Below are 25,519 nucleotides of genomic sequence, written 5' to 3'. Positions count from 1 at the left end.
AGGTTTTCGCTCTTGGTTGATACAGACTCTACAGCCCAGGCTGGCCTTGCTGTATAACCAAAGATTGTCCTGCACTCTTGATCCTCCTGCCTCCACTTCCTGTATCCTGGGGTTAATAGACACATGTCTAGCCATGCACAGCTCGCTAAGGGCTGGGGTTTGACCTGTCTCCAGATTAAACATGTGCACCCTGGTCTATAACTGCTTCCCAAGAGAGTTATCTGGAGAAAAGCAAGTCTTCAGTGAGGTCTAGTAACCACTGCCTTAGCCAGTTAGCTTCTCCAAAGATAAGACATGTGAAGGCCTGAGAAGGGCCATCCCCTCTGTGATCCCCTCTCTCAAAGCTCAGACCTCATTCTAACCAGAGGGACGCATCAGGCAAATCCTCCCAAAGCTCTGCAAGGAAAGACAGAGAACCCGACACAGAGGGGAGGAGTCTAGAGGACATGTAATGTGTGGAGCCTGGGCAGGCAGGGAGGAGAAACGGGAAACTCCGCAGCACACACCTGCATTTAGGTACCAGGACACACACATGCTGGCTTCGTCTTGACAAACCTACTGTATTAGTTCCTTTTCTACTGCCATGGTGAAACACCATGGCCAGGCTACTCATTTGGGATTGTGGTTCTAGAGGGTCAGAGTCATGATGGCAGAGGGAAGATGTGGTGGCTGGAACAGTGGCTGATGGCTCACTTCTTGAACCACAAGAAGCCACAAGAAAGCAGAAAGAACTGAGAATAGCCTGAGTCTTGGAAACCTCAGAGCCCAACCATGGTGATGTACTTCGTTCAGCAAGGCCACACTTCCCATAGAGTATCCAAATGTTCAAATGCCCACCTCTCCCCTCCCTGAACTCTGGGGAACATCTCATTCAAGCTACCACACCTACCATGGCACCTACCATGGCAAGAGTTGACAGGGGAACCTGCAAGAGGTATGTGGGAACACTCTACATAGCCTAAAAGCTTACTGTAAGTGTCAAACCACTCTAAGTTTAAAAACTGCTAAACAAACAAACAAACAAGCCAGAACCAGCTGGGGAGAAAGCTCAGTTGGAAAATAATTGCCATGTAAGCGTGAGGACCGAATTTATATCACCAGAACCCATATAAAACCTGACCCAGGGACCACTGTGTAATTCCAGCACTATAGCCCTTCTGGTCTAGGGTCAAGTGATGCTGCTCTGGCCGCTGAGAGTCTGGGACTACAAGCAGGGGCCTCTGTGCCCAGCAGCGGCTAGTTTTTTGCAGAAATGAATCACAAGATTGACATCCTTTATTTTCCACAGAAAAATAGTTGACAAAGAGAAGAGTAAACAGCGCCATGGTGCTCTGGAGATCAACTGCTGTGCTCAGTGTCTGAGCTCCCTATCCCTGGTAAGTCAACTTCTAAAAACATTTTTTTTTCCAAGCCTTTAATCCCAGCACTTGGGAGGCAGAGGCAGCTAGGTCTCTGTGAGTTTGAGGTCAGCCTAGTCTTCACAGTGACTTCCAGGTCATCTGGGTTACATAGTCAGACCTGATCTTAGACAAATGAGTTTGGTGTTTTTCATACAAATTAACATACAATTTACATGTTACTGTTGTAAAGTGTGCTATTTTCACATATACATACAGCTTGTCTTAGGATTTCTGTTGCTGTGAAGAGACACCACACCATGCCACGGCTGCTCTTAGAAAGAAAGCATTTAGTTGGGGCTGGTGTAAAGTTGAGAGGTTGAGTCCATTGTCATCATGGTGGGAAGCATGACCACATATAGGCAGACCTGGTGTTGGGAGGAGCTGAGAGTTCCACATCTGACTCTCCCGGCTTGAGCATCAAAGCCCACCCCCTGGTGACACACTTCCTCCAACAAAGCTGTACCTGCTCCAGCAAGACCACACCTCCTAATGGTGCCGCTCCATATGAGCCTAAGGGAGCCATTTTGTTTCTTTCTTTTTTTTTTTTAATTAATTTTTTGCCTATTTTTATTTTTTATTATTTTAAATTTATTTATTTTACATCCCACAGATTCCCCTCCCTCCTTCTCTCCCAATGCCTGCTCCCCTCCCACTTTAAACTCCCTACCCCCAATCCACTCCTCCTCTGTTTCTAATTCAGAAAAGGGCAGGCCTCCCATGGAGATCAGTAAAACCTGGTATAGCGAGTTGCAGTTAGACTAAATACATCCCCTTGTATTAAGGCTGGGCAACACAACCCAGTATGAGGAACAAGGACCCAAAGGCCAGCAAAAGACTTAGAGACTGCCCCTGCTCCCAGTGTTAGGAATCCCACAAAAAGACCAAGCTACAGCCAGGCAATGGCTGCACAGGCCTTTAATCCCAGCACTTGGAGGCAGGTGGATCCCTGTGAGTTCAAGGCCAGCCTGGTCTACAGAGTGAGTTCCAGGATGGGCTATGTAGAGAAACCCTGTTTTGAAAAACAAACAGAAACAAAAAGCATAAACAAGCTATCAACAACTGTCACATATATGCAGAGGGCCCAGGTCCAGGTCAGTTCCATGCAGGCTCTAGGGGAGCCATTTTCATTCAAACAACCACACAGCCTATCTGGCTCAAGTCTGATTAATTAGCATATTCCTCTCCAGATCTTCTGTTAAGTGAACTTTTTCTGGGGAGACAACAAACTTCTGTTCACTGCAGACAAGGAACAAACCATCTTCCCAGACAAGGCCGTTCATAGACTTACCTACAGGGCACGAGCAACTGGCAGGCTGCTACACCACTGCTGTCTCTCTCCTCGGGAACCCTTAACTGCCTTGTGTGTGAGCCCCTACCCTGGCAGCTGCTAACTGCCTGCATACCGTATGGGAGGAACCAGGCTCCCCGAGTCCTTGCTCCTGTCTACCATGGAAAGTAATGGGTCCAATCTTCCACAGATCTCCTCTGAGTACCCACAGTTGCTAAGAAAGTTTAAGAGTGCAGTGGTCATGTCACACGCAGAGAACAGCGTCCCGCACTTCTCTTCCTTCCTCACCGCTCCTTTCTTGCCTTCCTTCCACCTTCCCTTTCTTCCCTCATTCCGCCCCCTTTCCTTTTTTTCTGGGGAAGGGAGGGATCAACCCCAAGGCCACACACATGCTAAGCATGCACTCCACTCCTACAGTGCTTGATGTCCTCTCCCCCGGATCCTTAGAAAATGCATACTAGGCTTTTGTGGGCTACAGTCATCGCACGGGGAAACATCACACTCACTCCTTTACCCCAGCCCCTCTCTATCCTTCCTCCCTCCGTTCTTCCAAGGCTTTAATAAGTACTATTCCACATTCTTCCCCATATGAGAAGGAACACGCAGTATTTGTCTTTCTGGATTATCTCGTTTTCACACTGTCCTCTAGTTCTGTCCACATTTCAGCAAATGACAAGATTTCATTCTTTGTAGTTGATATAGTGCAACAGAGATATAATTGTAGTAATTATATATATATATAAAATGTAGTAATTATATATGTATCATATATATAATTGTCTTTACCCATCCGTGCACTGAGGACTGTCAGATTAATCCTGGATCTTAGCTGTGGTGCTGCAGGAACTGCACTGTATTGTAGTGATAGGAGCGGTGGGGCTGCATCCCTGGCACCCGGTCGCCCACACAGCTAGCTTTACCCGAAATAATTACACAGAAACTGTATTCTTTTAAACACTGCTTGGCCCATAAGTTCCAGTTTCTTATTGGCTAGCTCTTACATATCCATCTAACTCATTTCTAATAATCTGTGCAGCTCCACGAGCTGGCTTACCAGGAAAGATCTTAACCTGCGTCTGTCTGGAGTGGGAGAATCATGGCGACTCCCTGACTCAGCTTCTTTCTCCCAGAATTCTGTTCTGTCTACCCCGCCCACCTAATTTTCTGTCCTATGAGGGCCAAGGCAGTTTCTTTATTAGTTAACCAATGAAAGCAACAGATAAGATACAAGACCCACCTCCATCACTGTATGGCGATTTCATTTCCTTTCTTTATATACTGAGCTAGTTTACTTTCTATTGTTATTGCTATGATAAGGCGCCATAACCAAAAGCAACCTGGGAGGAAGAGTTTATTTGGTTTGTACTTCTGAATCCCAGTCCCTGGTGAAGGGACTTCGGGTTAGGGAGTCAAGGCAGGAACCTGCAGGCAGGAAGTGAAGCAGAAGCCACTGAGGACTACTGCTTACTAGTTTATCCCTCATGGCATCCTCAGCCTGCTTCTTTCTTACACAGCTCAGGACGGCCTGCTCAGGAGAGACATAGCCCTTCCACTTCCATCACTCAAGAAAATGCCCTCACATATCTGGCTACAGGCAATCTGAGGGAGGCAGTTCCCCAGCTGAAGCCTCCACTTCCTAGATACATCTAGGTTTGTGTCAATTTGACAAAGACCAGCACACATACCTGGAGGGGACAGCTGTATCATTTGGTAGTTTCTAATGTATTCTATTCTGGGGCTCATCCATATGGATAAACTGATTTGCATCTCATTGTAAATGGGATGAGCTCAGCAAGGCTGGGACAGCAGCAAGGTCAAGGGTCAGAGGTGGAAGAGGATGGAGGAAAGGAGAGCCCAACAAGAGATGGGACAACAGTGAGGTCAAGGGTCAAGGGTGGAAGGGGATGGAGAAAAGGGAATTCAACAAGAGAGGGACAACAGTGAGATCAAGGGGATGGGGGGAAGAGCGAACCTTCAGACTGAATAGTCCAACATAGGTGTGGGAGTGAAAAGGTGGGCACGGGGAAGGTAGGATGTTAGTGGCCAGTTGGGCCATTGGTAGCACCACCTGGGAAGCCACCTTGTAAGTGCACCTCAAAGCTGCCTGGCTGGAAGAGGGATTTTGGAGTGGAGCTGTTTGGCTATGACAATGCTCACTCAGGAACCACTTGCTGAGAATCAAGGCTCCTCTTCATCTCCCCATCCAGGCTTACCGCAAAACTAGGAGCAACCTTTCAGAGCTCCTCAATTATACCAGCTTGTGGCAGAAGACATTCAAGGTCATCGGAGGCAAGTTTGGAACCAGCGTCCTGTCCTATTTCAGCTTCCTGAGGTGGCTTTTGAAGTTCAACATCTTCTCATTTGTCATGAACTTCAGCTTCCTCATCATCCCGCAGTTCACTGTGGCCCAGAGGAACACCCGCCACTTCACTGGGTTGGAGTTCTTCACAGGCGCGGTAAGTGCTCTGTCTTCTGCGGAAGTTCACCACCATGGAATCCTGGGGAATGCCATGGGCTTCCTCAGACCTCCCATTCTGCCTGATGGAGAAAGACTGGTTCTTCCTCAAGTACTGAGTGCATAGCCTTGTGAGGCAAGCCGAGGAAGCTTCCAGGGGTCAGGAGCCAGTGTTGCTGGTCCTTTTACCCAGGGCCCACTGCTTTGCATGCTTGAACCGTCTGTGCACAAACCAGGCACTCCGTCCTTCCGTCTCTTATGAGAGATAAGTATTCCTCACAGGCTGCCTCCTGCTTGTCTTCTTTCCCTTAGCATTACTCGGTGGGCACCTCATGTTAGAAATCTGTCTCAATCTTTTTTTTTTATTATTTCTACAAAATATCAGTCCTATTATGGAAAATCTCTACTACAGCAGAAAAGGAAGAAAAGTCCATTTTCCCTTTCTTCTTTTGTCTAATTCTCCAAGCTGGGGTGTATCCCTTAAAATTTTTAATGTTTTTATTGTGTCTATATGTGTGTGTGTCCATGTGAGTGTGTGTTCACCTGTGTGTGGGTACCTGCAGAGGCCAAAGAGAGCCTCAGGTCCTCTGAAGCTAGAGTTACAGGCGTTCATGAGCTGCCCAGTGTGGTTCTGAGAACTGAACTCAGGTTCTCTGGAAAAGCAGCAAATGCTCTTAACTGCTGAGCCATCTCTTTATCACTAAATATTCTGGAAGTTGATAAATATGATAATGGTGGCATGAACATAGAAATGGATTCTTTGTTTTCAGACTTGCATGTTGGAGAATTTGAGAGTAAAATGATCCGATGTCTGGAAATATTTTCCTCTTTGATTTTTTTTAGTCTCTCTCTGTCTCTCTGTCTCTCTGTCTCTCTCTCTATCTCTCTCTCACACACACACATACACACACACATAATAAAAGACAGTGTTAGTTCACAGAGGTGTAAAAGCAGGTTCCTTGGAGTATAATTTTAACAGACCTGCCCTAAGGGCAGAAACCTTTTCAATGCCCACTCACAGGGTAGAGGTTGAATGGTTCAACAGGCAGCAGGGTGGGTACACTCGGATTAATGCTAAGAAGGACATGGGTTGATAAAACTGTCCAACATGCGTGTTAAAAAAAAAAAAGTCAGGCGGTGGTGGCACATGCCTGTCATCCCAGCACTTGGGAGACAGAGGCAGGCATACCTCTGTGAGAAGAACCTTTGCTACACGAACGTGAAGATCTGAGTTAGGATCCCCAGCCCCCACCTAAAAGCCAGACACGGCTGTGTGCAGCTGATGTGCGAGCACAGTGATGGCAGAGATAGGAGGGTTACTGTCAGCCAGCATGGCCTCCCAACAGCAAGCTCCAGGTTCAGTAGGAGACCCTGTCTTAAGGGAATAAGGTGAGAGTCATAGATCAGAACACTTGTTTCTCACCAGCACACTCATGCACTTACACCACACACATACCCACACAAACACACACACATGCATACACACACGCGTATGTATACACACATTTACAAACACATTGAGAACCATGTCTATAAGCATATAAATAATCCTGGGCTTTGTCTTTTTTTCCCCTAATCTACATACTGTAATGTCTATCTATAGAACATGTCATCTCAAGATGATTTAGGACACGGGAGGGTGGGCACAGGTCCTGTGTGGACACTAGGCCACTGCATGTAAGGGACTTGAGCATCTATCCTCTGTTGCCAGTATCTTCAGCGACCCGAGAGCTGATCTCCTTGGATACCAAGAAGTGACCATGAGCGTCTGAATAACTGCAGAGAGGGACCTGAGATACATAGCCATTCACCTTTCTCAAGCAAACCATTTAACTTGGATCTCTTTACTGTCCCTGTCAGGGCTATTTTACGGACACAGTGATGTACTATGGCTTTTACACCAACTCCACAATCCAGCACAGGACAGGTGGACCGTCTTACAACATGCAGTTGGCCTACATCTTCACCATCGGAGCCTGCCTGGTCATCTGCTTCTTCAGTCTGCTCTTCAGGTACAGACAGATTCTGGCTTATTTGTGTGTGTGCACATGTGTGCAGTTGTATGTGTACATGCGTACACATTTGTGGGGTCAGCAGAAAACTTTGGGTATCCTTCTTCGAGCAGTGTCTACCTTGGTTTTTTTTTTATTATTATTTATTTATTTGTTTGTTTTTATTTAAGTAAGGTCTCTTTACAGCTTGGAACTTTCCAGGTAGGCTTGCCTGACTGCTGATGAGTTCCAGGGAGCCATCTGTCCCTGCTTCCCCAGTGCTGGGATCATAAGTGTGCAGCACCATACCCAGGTTACTTTTTACAAGGGTTCTGGGAATGAATTGAACATGTCCTTGTCCTTGGATGGCAGATGCTTTACCAACTGAACTATCTCCCTAGCTCCTAAGGCTCATCTTAGACAAACTCCTAGAAACTCAAACTGTAACCTAAGAGGCTGGGCACGCTGGTGCCCACCTGTCATCCTAGCACTTAGGATGGTGGGGAGGAGGATTTTGAGTTACAGGCCAGACTAGGCTACATAGTTAGACTTTGTCTCTAAAAATACACTAACCTAGCAGACAGCTTCTCTGCCATGCTGTCCGTGTCCTCCTTGTTTGTTGTTGGTTACTTTCCTGTTAGCTCTTTGAGGGCCCACTACACAGTTCCCAAATAATCACACATTCTTATGAATGCCCAGCCTTAGCTTGGTTTATTTCTTGCCAGCTTTTCTTAAATTATCCCATCTATCTTTTGCCCTGGGCTTTTATCTATATATCTTTCTTTCTTTCTTTCTTTCTTTCTTTCTTTCTTTCTTTCTTTCTTTCTTTCTTTCTTTCTTTCTTTCTCCATTGCTGGTTGTATGGCTGGGTGGCTGACCCCTGATGTCGTCTGTTCCTTCTCCTTTTCTTGTTCCTCGATCTTCTCTTCCCACATTTCTCCTATTTATTCTCTCTCCTGCCAGCCCCACCTATCCTTCCTTCTGCCTAGCTATTAGCCGTTCATCTCTTTATTAGACCAATCAGGTGTTTTAGACAGGCAGAGTTACACAGCTTCACAAAGTTAAACAAATGCAACATAAAGGAATGCAACATATCTTTGCTTCATTAAACAAATGTTCTACAGCATAAACAAATGTCACACGTCTTAAACTAATATTCTACAGCACTTGTCTTGCAGTGTAGAATGTAGACAGATGGAAGAAGATAGGTGTTCAAGTGACTTTAGAGAAACTGAGGGGTCAGTCAAAAAACAGCCGCAATAGCTGAGCAATTCTACAGGCTAGACGATGCAGAGGGATGATTGGAGAGAAGGCCCAAATGGGAAGTGAAGTACAGGGCTCTGTCAACCTCTGTATTCATCTGGAGAGGACCCTAGCATGGATGGCTAAGGCAACAGAAATCTGTCCTCTCACAGGTCTGGAGGTCAGGAGTCCTAGAGGAAGGTTGAGGTGGGATTCCCCTCTGTATGCTATGAATATGTTTTATTACCATTGGTTATTAAAGAAGTCATTTTGGCCAATGGCTTGGTAGAGTAAAACTAGGTGGGAAATCCAGAGATATAGAGAGAAAGTAGGCAGACTCAAGGAGATGCCGTGTAGCTGCCAAAGGAGGAAGATGCCAGCCAGAATCTTACCCAGTAACCCACAGCCTCATGATGATACACAGATGAATAAAAATGGGTTAATTCGAGATGTAAGAGCTAGCTAGAAATATGCCTGAGTCATTGGCCGAACAGTGTTATAATTAACGTACTTGCTGTGTGATTATTTGGGTCTGAGAGGCCAGGAAACGAGCAAGCGGTCTCCATCTACAGGAGGAGATAGCAAGGCTGTTTCTTCTGGGCAGCCTCTCCTTGGCATAATTATAGAAGGCCATTGCTATAGTTTGGATCTAGGACATGAGAGGTAGGAGATCTCCAGGTCATTGAGGGCCTGTTCTCAAAGGACACTGTGGGGCCCTGACCCCTGCTGCTCTTGCTTTTTTACTTCCTGATCACAAGCTGATCAGATTTGCTCAGTGCTCTTCTGCCCTTCATGATGCATTGTTATGGATCTAGATCAGCAAGGCCAAGTAGACTTTGACAGAAGCCTCTAAATCCATGGCCTTCTCGCTACACAAACTGATGTGTATTTCTGCAATGCTGACTAGGGCAGCCACCCTCACCCTAGGTCTTCCATTGTCTGTCTAGTTCTACTCACCTCTGCCCTCCATCCTCTGTCTTCCCCCTATCCTCTTCTTCCTCCTCTTCCTCCTCTTCCTTGTCCTCCTCTCATTGTCTTTGGAATTCTGGAGAGGAGCTGCCTCCCAGGCCCAACTTCTTCTAATAAGAATGGCAACAACTTTGGTGAGGCCCCACCCTGAAGTCTTCACTTTATTTTAATTGCCACTTTTTAAATCCCTATCTCCAAATACAGTCTGAGACTGATGTTACCGGGGCTTACAGCTTTCATGTCTGAATTTGGGGAACTCATAATTCAGCTCCTCTGACCTCCCCGCCAGCATCATCCTTCAAAGAAAAATGGGACATCATTGAAATTTATCAAACTAGAACACCATCTTTCAGCTGTCACTCAGTGGTGATGCATTGTGGGAGAGAAGAACTGGTTTCACTCCGTATTGACAACATTCCCAGCTGGGTGCCAAGGGATTTGTGATCTAAGACACCCCATTATCTCCCAACAGAGGCTAATGAATGCCTCCTGCCATGACTTTTGTGGCTTTCTGAGTAATGTCTCTGAAGGTTCCCATTTCCTAGCTCCTAGAAACCATGCCCATCCCATTTTGTGCGATGTGTTCACCCCCATCACTGTGACAAAACTGTTGCCATATACAACTCAGTCTGTGGTCACTTGGATCCATAGTCCCTGGGCCACCGTGAGACAGAACAGTTGTCAGAGGAACAAAACTGCCTACCTCTTGGTAGCCTTCCCAGTGAGCTAGCAGAGAGTATCTCTGCGCTGGGCAGCCTCATCTGGGTCCCTGCTGTGTCCCCACGTTCATTGTGGCCCTTTCCCCTTTAACTGATCATCTCTGGAAACAACCTCACAGACACCCCAAGTATGACTTAGTAATATGGGTGTCTCTTAGTCTAATGAAGTTAGCAAAAATTAACCATCACACAATGAAAAAGGAATTCTGAAGAGGGTGGTGGACACCTGTAATTCTGCAAGAAAACCTTTACAAGTTTGAGGTTGGCCTGATCCACATAGTGAGTTCCCTAACTTGGGCTACATAGGGGTACCCTGTCTCAAAAACAAAACAACACATGGGCCCTACGAATGTGATGAGGGATCTTAAGAGCGAGGAGGGGTGTCTTGGATTCTCAGGTGGATCTGATAAAATCATAGGGACCCTGAAAGAATCTTCTCCCTCTGAGGAGAGAGGTGGAAGGGAGGAGGAAAAGGAAAGGTCAGAGAAAGGAGCGTGTTATTTTCTGGTCTTGAACATGGAGGAGAGGCTGCAAGCCAAGAACGGAGAGAGGCCTCTGGAAGCTGGAGAAGGCAAGAAACTGGGGTCAGTTCTCGACCCTTGAGAAGGAGGCCAGCCTGTGACATCTTGCCATCAGTTCTGAGGCATCCATTTCCTGACTCTCTCTGTATGTGTAGAAACCAGTGGCACCTTGGTTCTCTTCTTAGAGACAGGGTTTCCCACTACCCTGGGCTCACTGACTATCTAGACTGATTGGCTAGTGAGGTTTAGGGATGGCCCTGTCTCTTGCTCCTCAGAGCTGAGATTACAAACACATGCTAACACACTTGGCATATTTTGTTTGTTTGTTTGTTTTTCAAGACAGGGTTTCTCTGTAGCTTTTGGAGCCTGTCCTGGAACTAGCTCTAGTAGACCAGGCTGGCTTCGAACTCACAGAGATCAGCCTGCTTCTGCCTCTGCCTCCCGAGTGCTGGGATTAAAGGCGTGTGCCACCAATGCCCAGCCACACTTGGCATTTTTACAATAGCTCTGGGAATCCAAACTTAGGTCCTCATGTTTGCATGGCAAGCGTTTTACCCACTGAGCCATGACTCCAGCCCCTTGTTAACTTCTGACCCCAGAAATATGAGATGATAATAACCCTAGGAATATGAGATGACGTGTTAAGCAATAGCTTGGTGATCTTTTGTTGTAGCAACATGGATAATCCATTCATATCTGAGTGAGGTGGGTACTATTGTTATCCCCATTATACAGATATGGAAACTGAGGCTCAGAATACTTAATGGGGTAAAGATCCCTCTATTGGTAGTATGTGGGCTTCCAAGCTACACCCGTCTTTTCCTATCACTTGTAGAACATTGTGCTGGTAATTCCCCTTCTCTGAGGGAAGAATTTGGATTACCCATGCTGCCTTTTATTATCAGTGAGAAACACACATGGTTTGTGTCTGCCTCAATACCTCCATGATAATGCTCGGACATTTTCGTTTCTTCCTCCCCAGTATGGCCAAGTACTTCCGGAACAACTTCATCAACCCTCATATTTACTCCAGAGGGATCGCTAAGCTTGTCTTCTGCTGGGACTTCACTGTCACCCATGAAAAAGCTGTGAAGCTAAAACAGAAGAATCTGAGCACGGAGATCAGGGTAAGGCCCAGACCCCAGAGCCCTCCCCCACCAGCCTTCTCCCAGTGCCTGTGTAGCTATAGCTTTTTTCCTTCTTTCTTCCCCCCACCCCCTTTTCCTTCCCTTTCCCATTTCCCTTTCTCCATTCTGTTGTGGTTTATGGTTGTACACCTGCCATCCTGGGGCGGCAGAGGCTGGAGGGCTGTATGTTTAGACAGGCTAGGCTACATGGTAAGCTTTGTTTCCTTCACATGCAAAGATAAAAGAGAAGGAAGGTAGGAAGGGGTGGCTGGTTGAAGGAGGGAAAGAGGGAGGGAGGGAAGAAGGAAGGGAGGGAGGGGGAAGAGGAAGGAAAGGCGAATATAGAAAGAAGGAGCAGGGGGTGGGGAACAAAGCAGAAAATGCACTTCTGTGAGCACTGTGGCTGCAGGCCTGTTGCGTCTCTCTGGTCCCCTAAGATGGAAATGGAGTTTGAAGGTCTTGGACTTCTCTGCCACCCTGAGATTCTCCCTTGGTCTCGCATAATTCACCTTGATCACAGACTTCCCCTCCAGCTCTTGCGTGGTCTGAACTGGCCCCACGATCCTGGGGATCTCTGCTGTTGGCAGCGAGGGGCCAGCGAGTCCACTTGACTGTCTAACACTTGCAGGAGAACCTGTCTGAGATCCGCCAGGAGAACGACAGGCTCACGTTCAACCAGCAGCTGGCCCGCTTTTCCACTCACGTAGCCGCCTGGCTTGTCTCTACCGGAGTGGCTGCAGCCTGCTGTGTAGCTGTGTACTACTTGGCTGAGTATAACTCTGAGGTAAGTAACCCTGAGGGCTGGAACAGAGAGAGACCTGGGGAGGAGTTGGGGCTTCTGGGGCAGATGCTGAACTGAGGCCTCTAGCTGTGCCTCATGGCCAGCAGCAGCCATTCCCATAGAGGCTTGCTTCAAACTATGAACTGCCCCTCTTCCCATGACCACAGACTCAGATGGGCACTTAGGAGTCCCCGGGGGTGTCATGACATCACAGGGCAAGGTGCACTAGGTTCCTGTGGAGATGGGGCTTTGGCAGAGACCTGAGATCAGATTCTCATTTCTGTTTTTTTTTTTTTTTTTGAGATAAAGTTTTGTCACACAACAGAGGCTAGCCTTGAACTCCTTTGAACTCCTGATATTCCTGCTTCTGTCTCCCAAGTGCTGAGATTATAGACACTCAGCATTCTTTGTTATTTTGTTCCCAGGTCCCTTTGACACCTGACAGAGTAGATGCTCTGTAAGTTTGTCAGGTAAACTCCCCTGTGTGACGTAATCTTTCTGGGCCACCATGCTCCACCTTTGTCTGAAAACAATGGGTATAGGTTTACACATACTTGAAGGATCACCAATGGCCATATTAAAGCATGATTTTAACAGGGGAAACTGAGTCATGGTCTTTAGGAGTCTGTCATTGACCACATGGGGTGGAATCTGTGACTGGGCATCTGCAGGTGGAAAGCCTTTGCCTCCTGCATTTACCCCGAAGTGCAGGGCGGCTAGTGAGAGACAAGTCCTCAAGAGATTGTTCCCTGGTCCAGACACCGGCTCTGGGCTGAGCCGGACCAACTGCTGGCATAAGCCCGATTGCTGCCAATCATCACTGGTAACCACGGCTTCCATGGGAAGGCTTGGCCTTATCTCATCTTTCTGGATTCTATCGAGTCTCTGTGGCTTGAGGGATGGCTCCCCTGACTCAGAGGTGCCAGTCACCCAGGGTCCCTCTCACCTGCTCAATATAGGACAGAGGCAGCATTAGGACCCAGACATGTCTCCTAATTTCCTCAGTGTTGTGACAGAAGCAATGCCAGGGAGGAAGGAGTTACCTTGGCTCACAGTTCTTGGAGGGGACGGCATGGTGGCTGGGTATGGTTAGCAAAGGTGGGAGTGGGTGAAGCAGAGAATGTGGGGGCCACTAGAGGCTGGGCTTTGATCTTCGAAAGCTGGCCTCCTGTGGTGTATTTTATCTAGCCGTGCTTCATGCTCCACGATCCTACAGCCTTCTAAAACTGTGCCACTAGCTGGGGACCAAGTATTTAAACACATGGGTCCATAACTTTGCATCCTACCCATGATGTGGGGGTTCCTAAGCCATACCAAGGGGTGGGAGGTGCTCTCAGGGTCTCTAGAAGTGCATACAGGAGGGGTGAGGCCTCAGGAGAAGGAGAATGGGACATGGGACCCCAAATCCAGCCACAGGAATAGCGCCAAGAAAAATGCCTGGCAGAGGGCCCTCTACCTGCTATGAGGCAACCACCAGGGGGCTTCATCCTGCAAAGGCACTGCATGGGCTAGCTTGCTCCCCAGTCCAGTTCTTAGCACAAAGGAAGCCTGGCAAACCTGCTCCAGGATGTGCAAGGGTAGCAGGAACAGTCAGCTCTGAAACCATATACGTACAATTAACATTATACAGCCTGAGAAGATTGAATTGATAAATTTTATGAGTGTTTATACATATAATATATATGTATGACAACAATGTTTTAAGAGCCACAGATTTGAAAGCGAGCTGGGTAGGGTATACATGGGAGAGGGGTGAGACAGAGGAAAGGGAAGGGAGAAAATGATGTAGTTATATTTTAGTTTAAAAAATAAATTAAAAATGGGGACTATGCATGGTAACACATGGCCTTTAATCCCAACACTTGGGAGGCAGAGGTGGGCAGATCTCTGTGAGTTTGAAGCTAGCCTCATCTACATAATGAATTCCATGGATAGCCAAGGCTACATAATAAGACCTTGTCTCACCCCGCCAATATTGATGATGATGATGATGACGACGACGACAGAGTAGCAGGAGAAATCCCAGGGTGTTTAGTTCCCTTATGCCATGGCTAAAATAGACTTTGTTTCTATAGCAAGAGAACTCGATTTCCTAGCCCAAAGCATCTTGGTAAGGAGAACCAAGACCCAGCAGAGCTGTTTGAGATTAGGTCACTGTCCTACTGCCACTGTGTCGGTGTGCTAAAACACTCTGACCTGGAGAGGAAAGGGCGTTCCTGACGCACACCCTAGGTCACAGTCCGTCCCTGGGGCAGTCAGGACAGGAACTCAAGCAGGAAGCTGGAAGCAGGGCATAAGTAAACACTATTTGCTGGCTCCCCCACAGGCTCACGTTCAGCTAACTTTCTCATACGGCCCAGGAACACCTGTCTAGGCTGGTGCTGCCTACCCTACCATGAGCTTGACCTTCCTGCATCAACTAACAGCCAAGACAACCCACACAGGCCAATCCGATCCAGGCAGTTCCTCAGTTGAGGTTGCCCCTTGGCACTTGACTCTAGGTTGTATCAAGATGACAAAAAAAAAAACCTCACAAGCACTGTTCTGATTGAATGCTTCCTTGCTGGTGACCCTGGGAAAACTTACTTACCACTCTGAGATTCAGTATCCTCAGAGGAAGTGTGGGGCAGAGGGTCTCTACTTCAGACGTTCTGAGTGTGAGGAAAGGGTGAACAGCTTCATGGACCTCTAAGGCTTGTCCTTCAACCCTGCAGTTCTTGAAGACGCACAGGAACCCTGGGGCGGTGCTGTTACTGCCGTTTGTCGTATCCTGCATCAACCTGGCCGTGCCTCGCTTTTACTCCATGTTCCGCCTAGTGGAGAGGTTCGAGGTACCACGGCAGGAAGTCTACGTCCTCCTCATCCGGTAGGTGTGACACACCTGATTTTAGATCATTTCCGGGAGCTAGAAGGAGCTCCATTCAAATGTCAAAGTTCTGTTCCTGAGGGAAGATGTTCCAGTAATGAGGGGTGCCATATGATGGGTTAACAGTTGTCTTAGTTAAGGTTTCTATTGCTGTGATGAAACGCCATGGTTGATAACAAGCTGGGGAGGACTTATATGTCTACAACGCTATTCATCACTGAAGGAAGTCAGGACAGGAGTTCAAATGAGGCAAGGACCTGGAGGCAGGAGCTGAAACAGGGGCCACAGAGAGGTGCTACTTACTGACTTGCTCCTATGTCTTCCTCAGCCTGCTTTCTTATAGACCACCAGCCCAGGGATGGCTCCATCCACAATGGGCTGGACATTCCCCCATCAATCACTAATTAAGAAAATGCCCTCCATCAGCTTGCCTATAGCCCGGTCTTATGGAGGCATTTTCTTAATTGAGGTTCCCTAATCTCAGATGATTTTATTTTATGTCACAGTGACATAAAACTACCAAGCACAACCACCTTCAAAGACCCCTGAGAAAATAAGATTATTGAGTATGGATGCTTTTTTACTAGATGGTAACATACCTTTCTCAATAGCTGCTAGCCTCGGAATTAACCCAACTCTCCAGTGTTACTGCACAGATGGACAAGCACTGTGCAAGGATTCCTGACCTCAGAGGAGAAGGCATATTTCTGTAATTCATCCATCAAAACAGAAGGAAGGATTTTTTTTTTTTTGGTTTTTCAAGACAGGGTTTCTCTGTGGCTTTGGAGCCTGTCCTGGAACTAGCTCTGTAGACCAGGCTGGTCTCGAACTCACAAAGATCCGCCTGCCTCTGCCTCCCGAGTGCTGGGATTAAAGGCTTGCGCCACCACCGCCCGGCCAGGAAGGATGTTCTTGATGACTCCTTGGCTCAAAGGCGGCACTCCTTGGTGATGCCCCTTCCTATATACAAGAGATGCAGCCAAAGTGTGATATACAATCACCGAAGCCACCCAGTTTCTGTCCTTGCAGCCGTTCCCTGATCGATTCTCTTGCAAACTCCTGGCTCTGACCATGGATCTGCACGCTGCATAAATTTTCCTCACAGATCATCCCTCCTCTCTGTGACCTTGGAGATCTGACCCTTTCTCCTCATCATGCTCCTTACTGGCCTCCTGGTGTTCTCAGACAAGTCTAACTCCATACCTGTCTCTGTTCTGGCTGCTTTCTTTGCAGGAAAGTCTCTTCCTACATATGGCCCTGGGGACTGCTTCCTGACTTCATTTAGACTTTTGCTCAAGGGATGTCCTTCATGGTGTCTTCCCAACCACTCTTATTTCCTACATTATAGCTTCCTTCCACTTCTTAGCATTTTATTTATTATCTCCCCCAGCAGTGCATGTACACACACATGCACGCACACACACACACACACAGATGCGCGCGCACACACACACATGCACACTCACGTGTGAGCGTGTATAAAAAGAAATTGTTTTCTTGCTCACAGTACCTGGCGCATTCCAGATGCTCAAAGATAATTAGTAAATGAAAGAATCAATAAATCAGCGAGTCAATTATTTTCGATTTATATTATGAAAAATTCTAATCATAGGAGATTATTGTGCCATCATTATTCCTCCCAACCCTCCAATTCTTCCCAGTTCCAACCCACCAGGCTGGGGTTCCACTTTGCTGCTTTCTTAGGTGTTGATGGCTCATATCGACTGTCAACGTGATAGGCTCTCTAATCATTTAGCAGACAGATGTCCGGGCACGGCTGGAGTTTCTAGATTGGGTTAGTTGAAGCGGAAAGACCACTCTAGCTGTGGACAGCGCCAGTCCTGTGGGCTAGGAGCCCAGGCTGAATGAAAAGCAGAAAACAAGCTGAGCACTGGATCCATCTCACCGTGTACCCTAACTGTATGCAGTTGACTAGCTGCTCCTGCTCCCGCTGCCATGTCTGCCCCAACATAATGGGCTTTACCTTCAAACTGCGAGCCAACAAAACAAAACAGAAATCGCTTTAACACAATGAGGAAATTAATGCATTAGGGATGTAGAAAGAGAAAAATATTAGGGATTGCTGTCACACTTGCAGTTTGGGTAAGATGAGTGTGACATACCCACCTGTGATAGAGTTATAAAGGTTAAGAGAGATTTAGTGAGGGACTCAGTAGAACATCTTGGATGAACATTCAATAAATAAATATTAAACACATTTCTTATTACTGTAATGGGTTTGAATAGGAGAGAAACTGGTTCATTTGCAGGGTCAACAGAAGAGAGTGTATTAGAATTAAGTTTTTGCTGCAGTAACAATCCTCCCTAAGTCTCAGCGGCATGAGACACAAAGGTTTATTTCTTGCCAGTGTTACGTGTACATTGTAGACTGGAGAGAAGGTTGTGTGCATGTTCGTCACCAAGGGACCCAAGCTGAGGCATCAACGCACATCTGAGATAGTGCTGACTGCCCTTGCAAAGAAGGGCAGTGGGTTCTAGGGGATCTCAGAGTGACATGCCGTGCCCAAGGCTAGAACTGACACATGGCACATCTGCTCATAGCTCACCTGCTAAAACTCATCGTACTATCCAGCCCTAGAGGGCAGGCAGAGATGTCTGTCCTGCCGCATGCCTACAGGACACACTGACCAACAGCACAGGAGGCTGCCATTGGGATGACCAGAGCCGTTTCCTCTTCTGTTATTTAGAAACATCCTTCTGAAGATCTCCATCATTGGAATTCTTTGTTACTATTGGCTCAACATCGTGGCCCTGTCTGACGAAGAGGTGAGAGTTATGTGCTGTTCTGCCTTGAGTTTGCTTCTTGGCCTTTAGTTCTTGATAGCCATCACACTTCCTTTTGGGAAGAGCGGAGCAAAGAAGCTGGTCTGGGAAGCAACTTAAAGCAGGAGGGCTTCGTGGAAAAGCTGAGATGCCAATCAAATACACTCAGTCTCTTTAGTTTCAGTCTTTGTATCCGTAAGATGGGCACTATGCAATATCGGCTGTGACCAACCTACGATGGGCATACCATAGACAGCAGTTCTGAGGCTGATCTGTCCAGAGCCTGAAGATGAGCACAAGATCCTTCTTGAGCATTGATGTCCCATGTTGTCCTGCCCCAGGCACCACGGACTCTGCTGCTACACAGACATGAAGCTCATCTGCACATTCACACCCTGACCCTGGCTGTCCCTGTCTCTCCCACACTTGTCAGGACTTTTCAACTTATTTATACACTCATTCATCCATCTTTGAGTCCTTGAGCTAGTATGGAAACCTTCCTTCTCCTTCAGCAGATCTGAAAGCCTCCAGTATGTCTTCTCCTAGCTCTGACTTCCTGCACCAGTTCCCACTAACTTGGGAGAACCTCTAGTCACTTTTTAAAATGATATTTTTATTAGTTGTAAGTTCCATCCATCTAGACAGTGTAGGAGTCAATAAATAGAAAGAGGAGGGACATCGTCAGCCCTCCATGCTTCTTACTCTCCTGAGGAAAGTGATTATCCCTGGTAGGGAGATGGGGGTAGAGGGGACAGAGCAGAGATGGGATAGCTTAGAAGTAGAGGCGATGAGATGGGAAGACTTTGTACATGTGAGCGGTAAGCCTTCTAGGGTAGAGAGAAGTTCAGAAAGAGAATATGCACGCACGTGTGCACACGTGCGCGCACACACACATACATACATACACGGATACATACACACACATACATACATACACACATACACACACACACACACACACACACACACACACACACACTGGCTGCTTTTACAGAGTAAGTCTACTTTACTGGGTACACAGGTGTGGTCAAATTGCACCCGTATGAGCTCCCATCAGTGCCACCAGCCCTGCCTGACCTTGACTCTGTCTGCCTTCCAGTGCTGGGAGACCTTCATTGGCCAGGACATCTACCGGCTCCTTCTCATGGACTTCGTGTTCTCATTGGCCGATTCCTTACTGGGAGAGTTTCTGAGGAGGTAACCATTAGTCAGTTGTGAGTGGCTCTGTAGCCAGAGACTGATGCTGGCTGAACAGAAAGTGTGGGCTCCTGCCATGCCTGCTGTGTGTGTCTATCCGCCCATTGTCCTTCAGGGTGTTGTTCTCTTCTAACATAACCACATTCTACCTTAACCTGACAGCTCATTGGGTTTAAGTTGACCCTATCCAACCTACTGTTTGGACAAATATTCCAGAAATAAAACAGAAACTGAGCCACTTAGAATCTGTCTCTCCCTTTTCCTCATTCTTTTTTGACTGTGACTACTGGCCAGATGTGATTTATTTTTATATTATTTTTTGCAGTGCTGGTATGGGGAGAGACACAAGGCCTTGTGGTGCCAAAGAAGCATTCCACGGCTGAGCCACACCCTCGTCCTGCGGGGGCCCTGCTCTGTTTTTCTTCATTCACTTTGTAATGATTTGATGCGAGCCTCTTATTTCTTGGCACCGCTTTTGCCGAGGTTGTAACCCAGGGCCTGAGACTTGTAAAATCTCTTCCGCTGAGCCACACCCCGGCCCTGGACACATCCATCTAGAATGAGATGCCATGGTACTGTGCCAGGTTTTCTCCGTGGGGAGGCTGAATGCCAGATTCCGTCAGTTCTGTCCAGACTTGCTTTATTCCAACCTCTGTCCAGACCCTGAATGCAAAGGGGAGAAACATTTTTGTTAACAGAGATTTTGGGGGATATGGAAACTTCTCTATATAAAGAAATGTGGGTGTTGAAATAAGAGCGGCGGGGCTGCGTCCCCAACACCCCGGCCGCTTGGCTAGCTCATGCCCGAAATAACAACACACAAACTGTATTCATTCAAGAACTGCTTGGCCCATGAACTCTAGCCCTTAAAGGCTAATTCTCGCACCTGAGCTAGCCCATTTCTAATAATGCGTGTAAGCACCCCAAGGTGCGCTTACCGGGAAGATTCTAGCCTAAGTCCATCGTGGGTTGCAGCTGCCTGGGAGAGCTGAGCATGGCGTCTCTGCTCCAGCAGAGCTGTCCGGTCTCTCCGGAAGCAGAGCAGAGTCTGACCTCACTTCCTCTTCCGCCCAGAATTCTATTCTGTTTCCTCCTCCCATCTATGCTCTAAGCTAAGCCAAGCAGTTTCTTTATTGCTCAGCCAATGAAATCAACAGATTGATATCTGACACTCCCACATCATGTGGGTGAGGAGATGGCTCAGTGAGGGAAGTGTTTAATCATACAAGCATGAGGTTCTGAGTTCGAATACCCAGAACCCACACAAAGACAGTTGTGTTGCACATCTATAATCCCAATGTTCCTAATGGGAGACAGAAGAAGCCTTCACAACTAGCTCGCCAAAAGATCCTGTCTCAAACAAAGTAGAACAGGAGAACTAATACCAAGATGGTCCTGTGATTTCCATATGCACACTGTGCCATGTGCATGCACACATGTATGTACAGATACACACATACACATATCAGACACATCAACAAAGAGTCAAAACAATAATAGTAGAAGAAGAGAAAAGAAAATGTCATTAAAGAATGATGTAAGCCCTGGTAGGTCAACCACACACCAGGGTAGGCTCTACTCCCAAAAGCAGTTGGGCAACACAGACTAGACTAGACGGCAAGAAAGAAGAATTCAAAGTTGGGTGGGTAGGGAGGTGATGGTGGAGAGGGTGGATATGGGAGGAGAGAGGGTCAGTATGATCAAAATGCATTGTGTGATATTCTCAAAGAATTAGCAAAAGTAATATCGAAGAAAACAAGAAAAATAAGAAAGTTTCCCCAAAGTATATAGAGAGCTTGTTTTCTTCTTTAGGAAACACGGACCATCCCTGGCTCTAGAGCAGTAACCATAAACATGGCTTGGTTGGCTCAGTGGTAAAGTGCATAGTTAGCATATTCAAGGCCCGGGGTTCCAACCTCAGCACCAAAAAGCAGTTTCTAAAAATGCATTTGGCTTGGGAGGTGCTCAGCTTTTTTGTTTCATGAGAAAGAAAAAGTAACAAAGAATGGGATGAACCAGAAAGCAGGTTGGCTATTTTAAATAATGGGGCAACCAACACCCTCGAGAGCTGTTTACAACCATTATAGTAGCTCCCTACTTGACTGCATTGCCCTAGTCCCACATCTCCCCAGTTCCCTCGACTCCTGAAGAACTGGCACTGTCCTCGGGGCTTCGTCAGCTCTAGGACTTGCAGCTTCATCCCTGGCTACTGAGGGTGTCTGCTGCTGTTTGTCCTGGTCGGTGGGGTGCTCTGAGTTGTCGTTGGAGTACTAAATGCAGGATGTTTTCACAGGCTCATTGGGACGAAATTCATCACAAGTCTCAGCTTACAGGAGTTTGACATTGCCAGGAATGTTCTAGAACTGATCTACGCACAAACTCTGGCCTGGTAAGGTTTTACAGTGCAGTGGAGCGCCCCCTCAGTTCCCACTTGGGGGTGAACTTGGGAGTTTTGGTTGTAGGGGCTGGTCTGTTGTTTAAAATCTGAGTGGGTGACTGGGCATGATAGTGACCAGGTTGACCTCAAACCCACAGAGATCTGCCTGCCTCTGTCTCCCAAGCGCTGGGATTAAAGGAATGTGCCATCACCTGCCCAATGAGAGTCAGTTTAAGGCAAGGTAGCACCCTGGAGACCCACAGACTATAGGTGGTCACAGGCCTGATTTGTTTACCAGCCCATTACACCCCTTCTGCTTCTTCCCCTGCCACAGAACTTTTTCTAAAACTCTGGGTTACCCCCTACAGTTTTGAATTTTTGTTCTACCTAAAATGCTTTCTCTGTATGTGTCTGCACATACATGTATGAGAGGTTGATGTGTGTGTGCATGCATGCGGAGCCAGAGAACAATCTTGTTGTGTCTCAAGAACTGTTAATTTTAAAAAAATTCTATTATTTTCTTTTCCTCCCTCCCCCCCCCCCCCCCCCCGCCATGCAGGGTTTGTCACTGGGACTCACCTAGTAGGCTAAGCAGTTCAGGGAACCCCTGGGAGCCCTTGATTCTGCCTACCAGGTCTAGCATTATAGTGCATGCCACCATGCTCAGCTTTTTAAATGTAGGTTCTAGTAGTTGAAAACAGATCTTCATACTTACAAGACAGACACTTTACCAATTAAACTGTGATTCCCCCTCCCCCCAGCTCTGTGCAATTTATACATTGAAACAAAATCACCAATATGATATTATTAGGGGAAGATTTGGTCTTAAAGTGGAGCCACCATTAATAGGATTAGTCCCTTTATAAAAGAGACCCACAAGAGGCTTCTGAAACTTTCGACCGTGTGAGGATAGTGAGAAGGTTCATCCATGAACCAGGACATAAACTTCACCAGACACCACTGAATCTGCCAGCCATTCAATCTCCGACTTTTGGCCTCTCAAATTGTGAGCAACAAGCCTATGCTGTCCTAAAGTTAGCCAGCTAAGGGTGTTTGCCATAGTATTCAAATGAGTAATACAATCACCAATGTATTTTATTTTATGCGTACGGGTGTTTTTCCTGCATGTATGTCTATGCATCATGGGTGTGCATTGCCTGCACAGGGCAGAAGAGGGCATCAGATGCCCTGGAACTGGAGTTACAAATGGTTATCAGCAGGTGCGTAGGTGCTGAGAATTGAACCCGGGTCCTCTGAAACAGCGGTCAGTATTCTTAACCACTGAGCCATTTCTCCAGCCCTATATGTTTTTTACTTTGCTTCTTGTTTGAGGCAGATTAGAGCAAGGTAGCTCTCTCTGAGTAACCCTGGCTGACCTAGGACTCACTATGTAAACCAGGCTGGTTTGGAACGCACGTAGATTCACCTACCTCTGCCTTCCACATGCTGGAATTGGGCATGTGTTACCATTCCCAGACCCATCACCAATACTTAAAACACAGGAGATTGTGTAAAATTCTCCTGTCTTCCTCTCCCTCCCTCCCTCCCTCCCTCCCTCTTTCCTCTCTTCCTCCTTCCCTCCATTCCTCTCTCCTCCCTTCCCTTTTTTTTTTTTTTTCAGGATGACCAGCTAGTTGTATCATGTAATTTCATTTTGCTTTATTTCCGTGGTGGTACTGGGACCCAAACCCAGGTTCTCATGCATGATAGCCAAGTGTTTCACCACTGAGATATCCCACCTTAGGCCCTGGCCTCCATCCTTTTATGCAGGCTCACTTAGAAACCTTAGACAAGCCCATGAGTCTTTCCTTACTTATTTTAACATGATGGAGTCCATGCCGGAGTTTGGTGCGTCGGATCACGTACCCAGGTTCTATCTGTTGGGAAATGGGTGGCTTCAAAGCAATGCGTTAGGAGCTGAATAAGCCTGGATCCTGGGGCTAGGCCCGCCACTCACTGAGGTCCCTGGCTTTTCAGAGCCTTAGTTTCCGGGAACTTGCATTTAATAGCAGCTGCTTTCAAATTACACTGAGGGTGAAATTTGATAGTAGATGAACAGAGTTTTGCAAACTCCAGCAGGTCAGGCAACTGCCAAATGTCTCATTATTTTGTCTCATTAAAATTGCTCCACGTGGTCTGGCTGTCTGCAGGTAGTCTGTCTTTGAACAGATTTTCCAGCAAGGGAGGACTTTTCCTTAGTATTTAAGTGGTGATGTGTCTGTACTGCCAGGCCACAGGCTTGCTTCCGAGGTCATGCACCTACATTATTTCAACAGCCAGGATACTGTCGGGGAGGGTAAAGGGCTGAGATAATAGCTTGCTTTGGAAGATTTGAGAGATTAAAGGAAAACGCTATGTCTGCTCACTGATGTCTGGCTCAGACATATTTTGTTAATGAGGATGTTACATCCCTTATGAGCTCTCTTGAGATTATTCACTATTAGTAAGTAACTGGGCTAAGGAGGCGGCCCAGTCAGTAGAGTGCTTACCTCTCAAGCATGAGGACCTGAGCTTGATCCCCAATACCAATATAAAAGCTGAGTGTGGAGGTGTGTGTCTGTAATCCCCGTACTAGAGAGGTGGAGAAAGGAGGATCAAGCCCTGGGGATTGCCAGTCAGCCAGTCCAGTCCATTAACCATGTCCCAGGTCAGTGAGAGACACTGTCATAAAAAAGATGGAAAGTAGATAAGGGAGAAACCTAAAACTGCGCTCTGGCCTCCATGCACATCTGCACACATGTGCACACCCACCCACAAACACCTGGTTCACACACCAGGTGATGCACAACAAAGTTGCTCATTGTGGTACATGCCTGTAATGCCAGCACTGAGAGACCAAGTCAGGAAGATTACAAGTTCAAGGTTAGCCTGGGCTAAACATTGAGATCGTCACTCAAACTGACAGAAATACATAATAAGAATCATCACGTGGCTAAGTAACCTATCTTCTGAACTTTTTCATTTTGCAGAGTTTAAACACTATGTTCATTAAACCACTCCCTGCTGCTCACTCTCCCCAGTACCAGGCAACCACCATTCTACTTAAAGTTCTATGCTCTGCCTAGCCTGGATACATCCTTAGGGAAATATCTTTGTATTTTGTGTCTGGCTTATTTCATTTATTTGCAATTTCCTTTTTAAGCACATTCAACACGTCATTGTGTGTGTCAGCTCACACTCTGTTTATCCACTCATTTGTCTGTGAACATTCTGATGGCTTCCATCATTCCACTGTTGTGAACAGTGTCACTGTGAACATGGGTGTGCAGACAACTTCTGGGAGATTCTGCTTTCAATTGTTCGACTTTCTACCCAGAAACAGAATGACCGTGTCACAATTTGTGAGCACTCTTAAAATATTTAGTGATTTAAAAGCAATGGGAGTATCTGGTACACACCTTTAATCCCAACACTTGTGAGGCAGAGGCAAGTGGATCTCTGTGAGTTCAAGGCCAGCCTGGTCTCCATAGTGAGTTCCAGGATAGCTGGGGCTACATAGGAAAAACCACCTTCAACAAATAAATAAATAAATAAATAAATAAATAAATAAATAAATAAAACAAAAAGAACAAAACAGCAACAACAACCACAAAACAACCCACAATGGGGTAGCCCAATTCTTCCTTTAGGGTGGAGCTGCCATCTTCTGGTGATTTGTCATAATGACAAATAGAGAGGAGAGGCACCCAGCATACACACTCACACACACATACACACACACACACACACACACGCACACACACACGGGCACACACACTCACAGAGAGAGAGAGAGAGAGAGAGATGCACACACATGCACACA

General features: G+C 46.8%; 1 protein-coding gene across 4 annotated transcripts in view; it reads left to right on the top strand.

Annotated features, from left to right (window-relative positions):
* Tmc5 (transmembrane channel like 5) overlaps positions 1 to 25,519 on the top strand; it is an 84,236-nt gene that overhangs the window by 46,426 nt on the left and 12,291 nt on the right. For all 4 annotated transcript variants that reach the window (XM_050143366.1, XM_050143363.1, XM_050143364.1 and 1 more), the window contains exons 6-14: positions 1,289 to 1,376; positions 4,896 to 5,144; positions 7,004 to 7,155; positions 11,568 to 11,712; positions 12,341 to 12,496; positions 15,208 to 15,359; positions 18,068 to 18,146; positions 19,243 to 19,340; positions 21,634 to 21,729. In XM_050143366.1, the coding sequence (XP_049999323.1) occupies positions 1,289 to 1,376; positions 4,896 to 5,144; positions 7,004 to 7,155; positions 11,568 to 11,712; positions 12,341 to 12,496; positions 15,208 to 15,359; positions 18,068 to 18,146; positions 19,243 to 19,340; positions 21,634 to 21,729 (1,215 nt within the window). The remainder of the gene's footprint in view (positions 1 to 1,288; positions 1,377 to 4,895; positions 5,145 to 7,003; positions 7,156 to 11,567; positions 11,713 to 12,340; positions 12,497 to 15,207; positions 15,360 to 18,067; positions 18,147 to 19,242; positions 19,341 to 21,633; positions 21,730 to 25,519) is intronic.

This window comes from Alexandromys fortis, unplaced genomic scaffold (genome assembly GCF_014885135.2).
Source record: "Alexandromys fortis isolate MF-2015 unplaced genomic scaffold, M_Fortis_MF-2015_v1.1 scaffold_45, whole genome shotgun sequence".
Classification (NCBI taxonomy): domain Eukaryota; kingdom Metazoa; phylum Chordata; class Mammalia; order Rodentia; family Cricetidae; genus Alexandromys; species Alexandromys fortis.
Note: the sequence above shows the minus strand (reverse complement) of the source record. Positions and strands in the feature narration are given on the sequence as shown.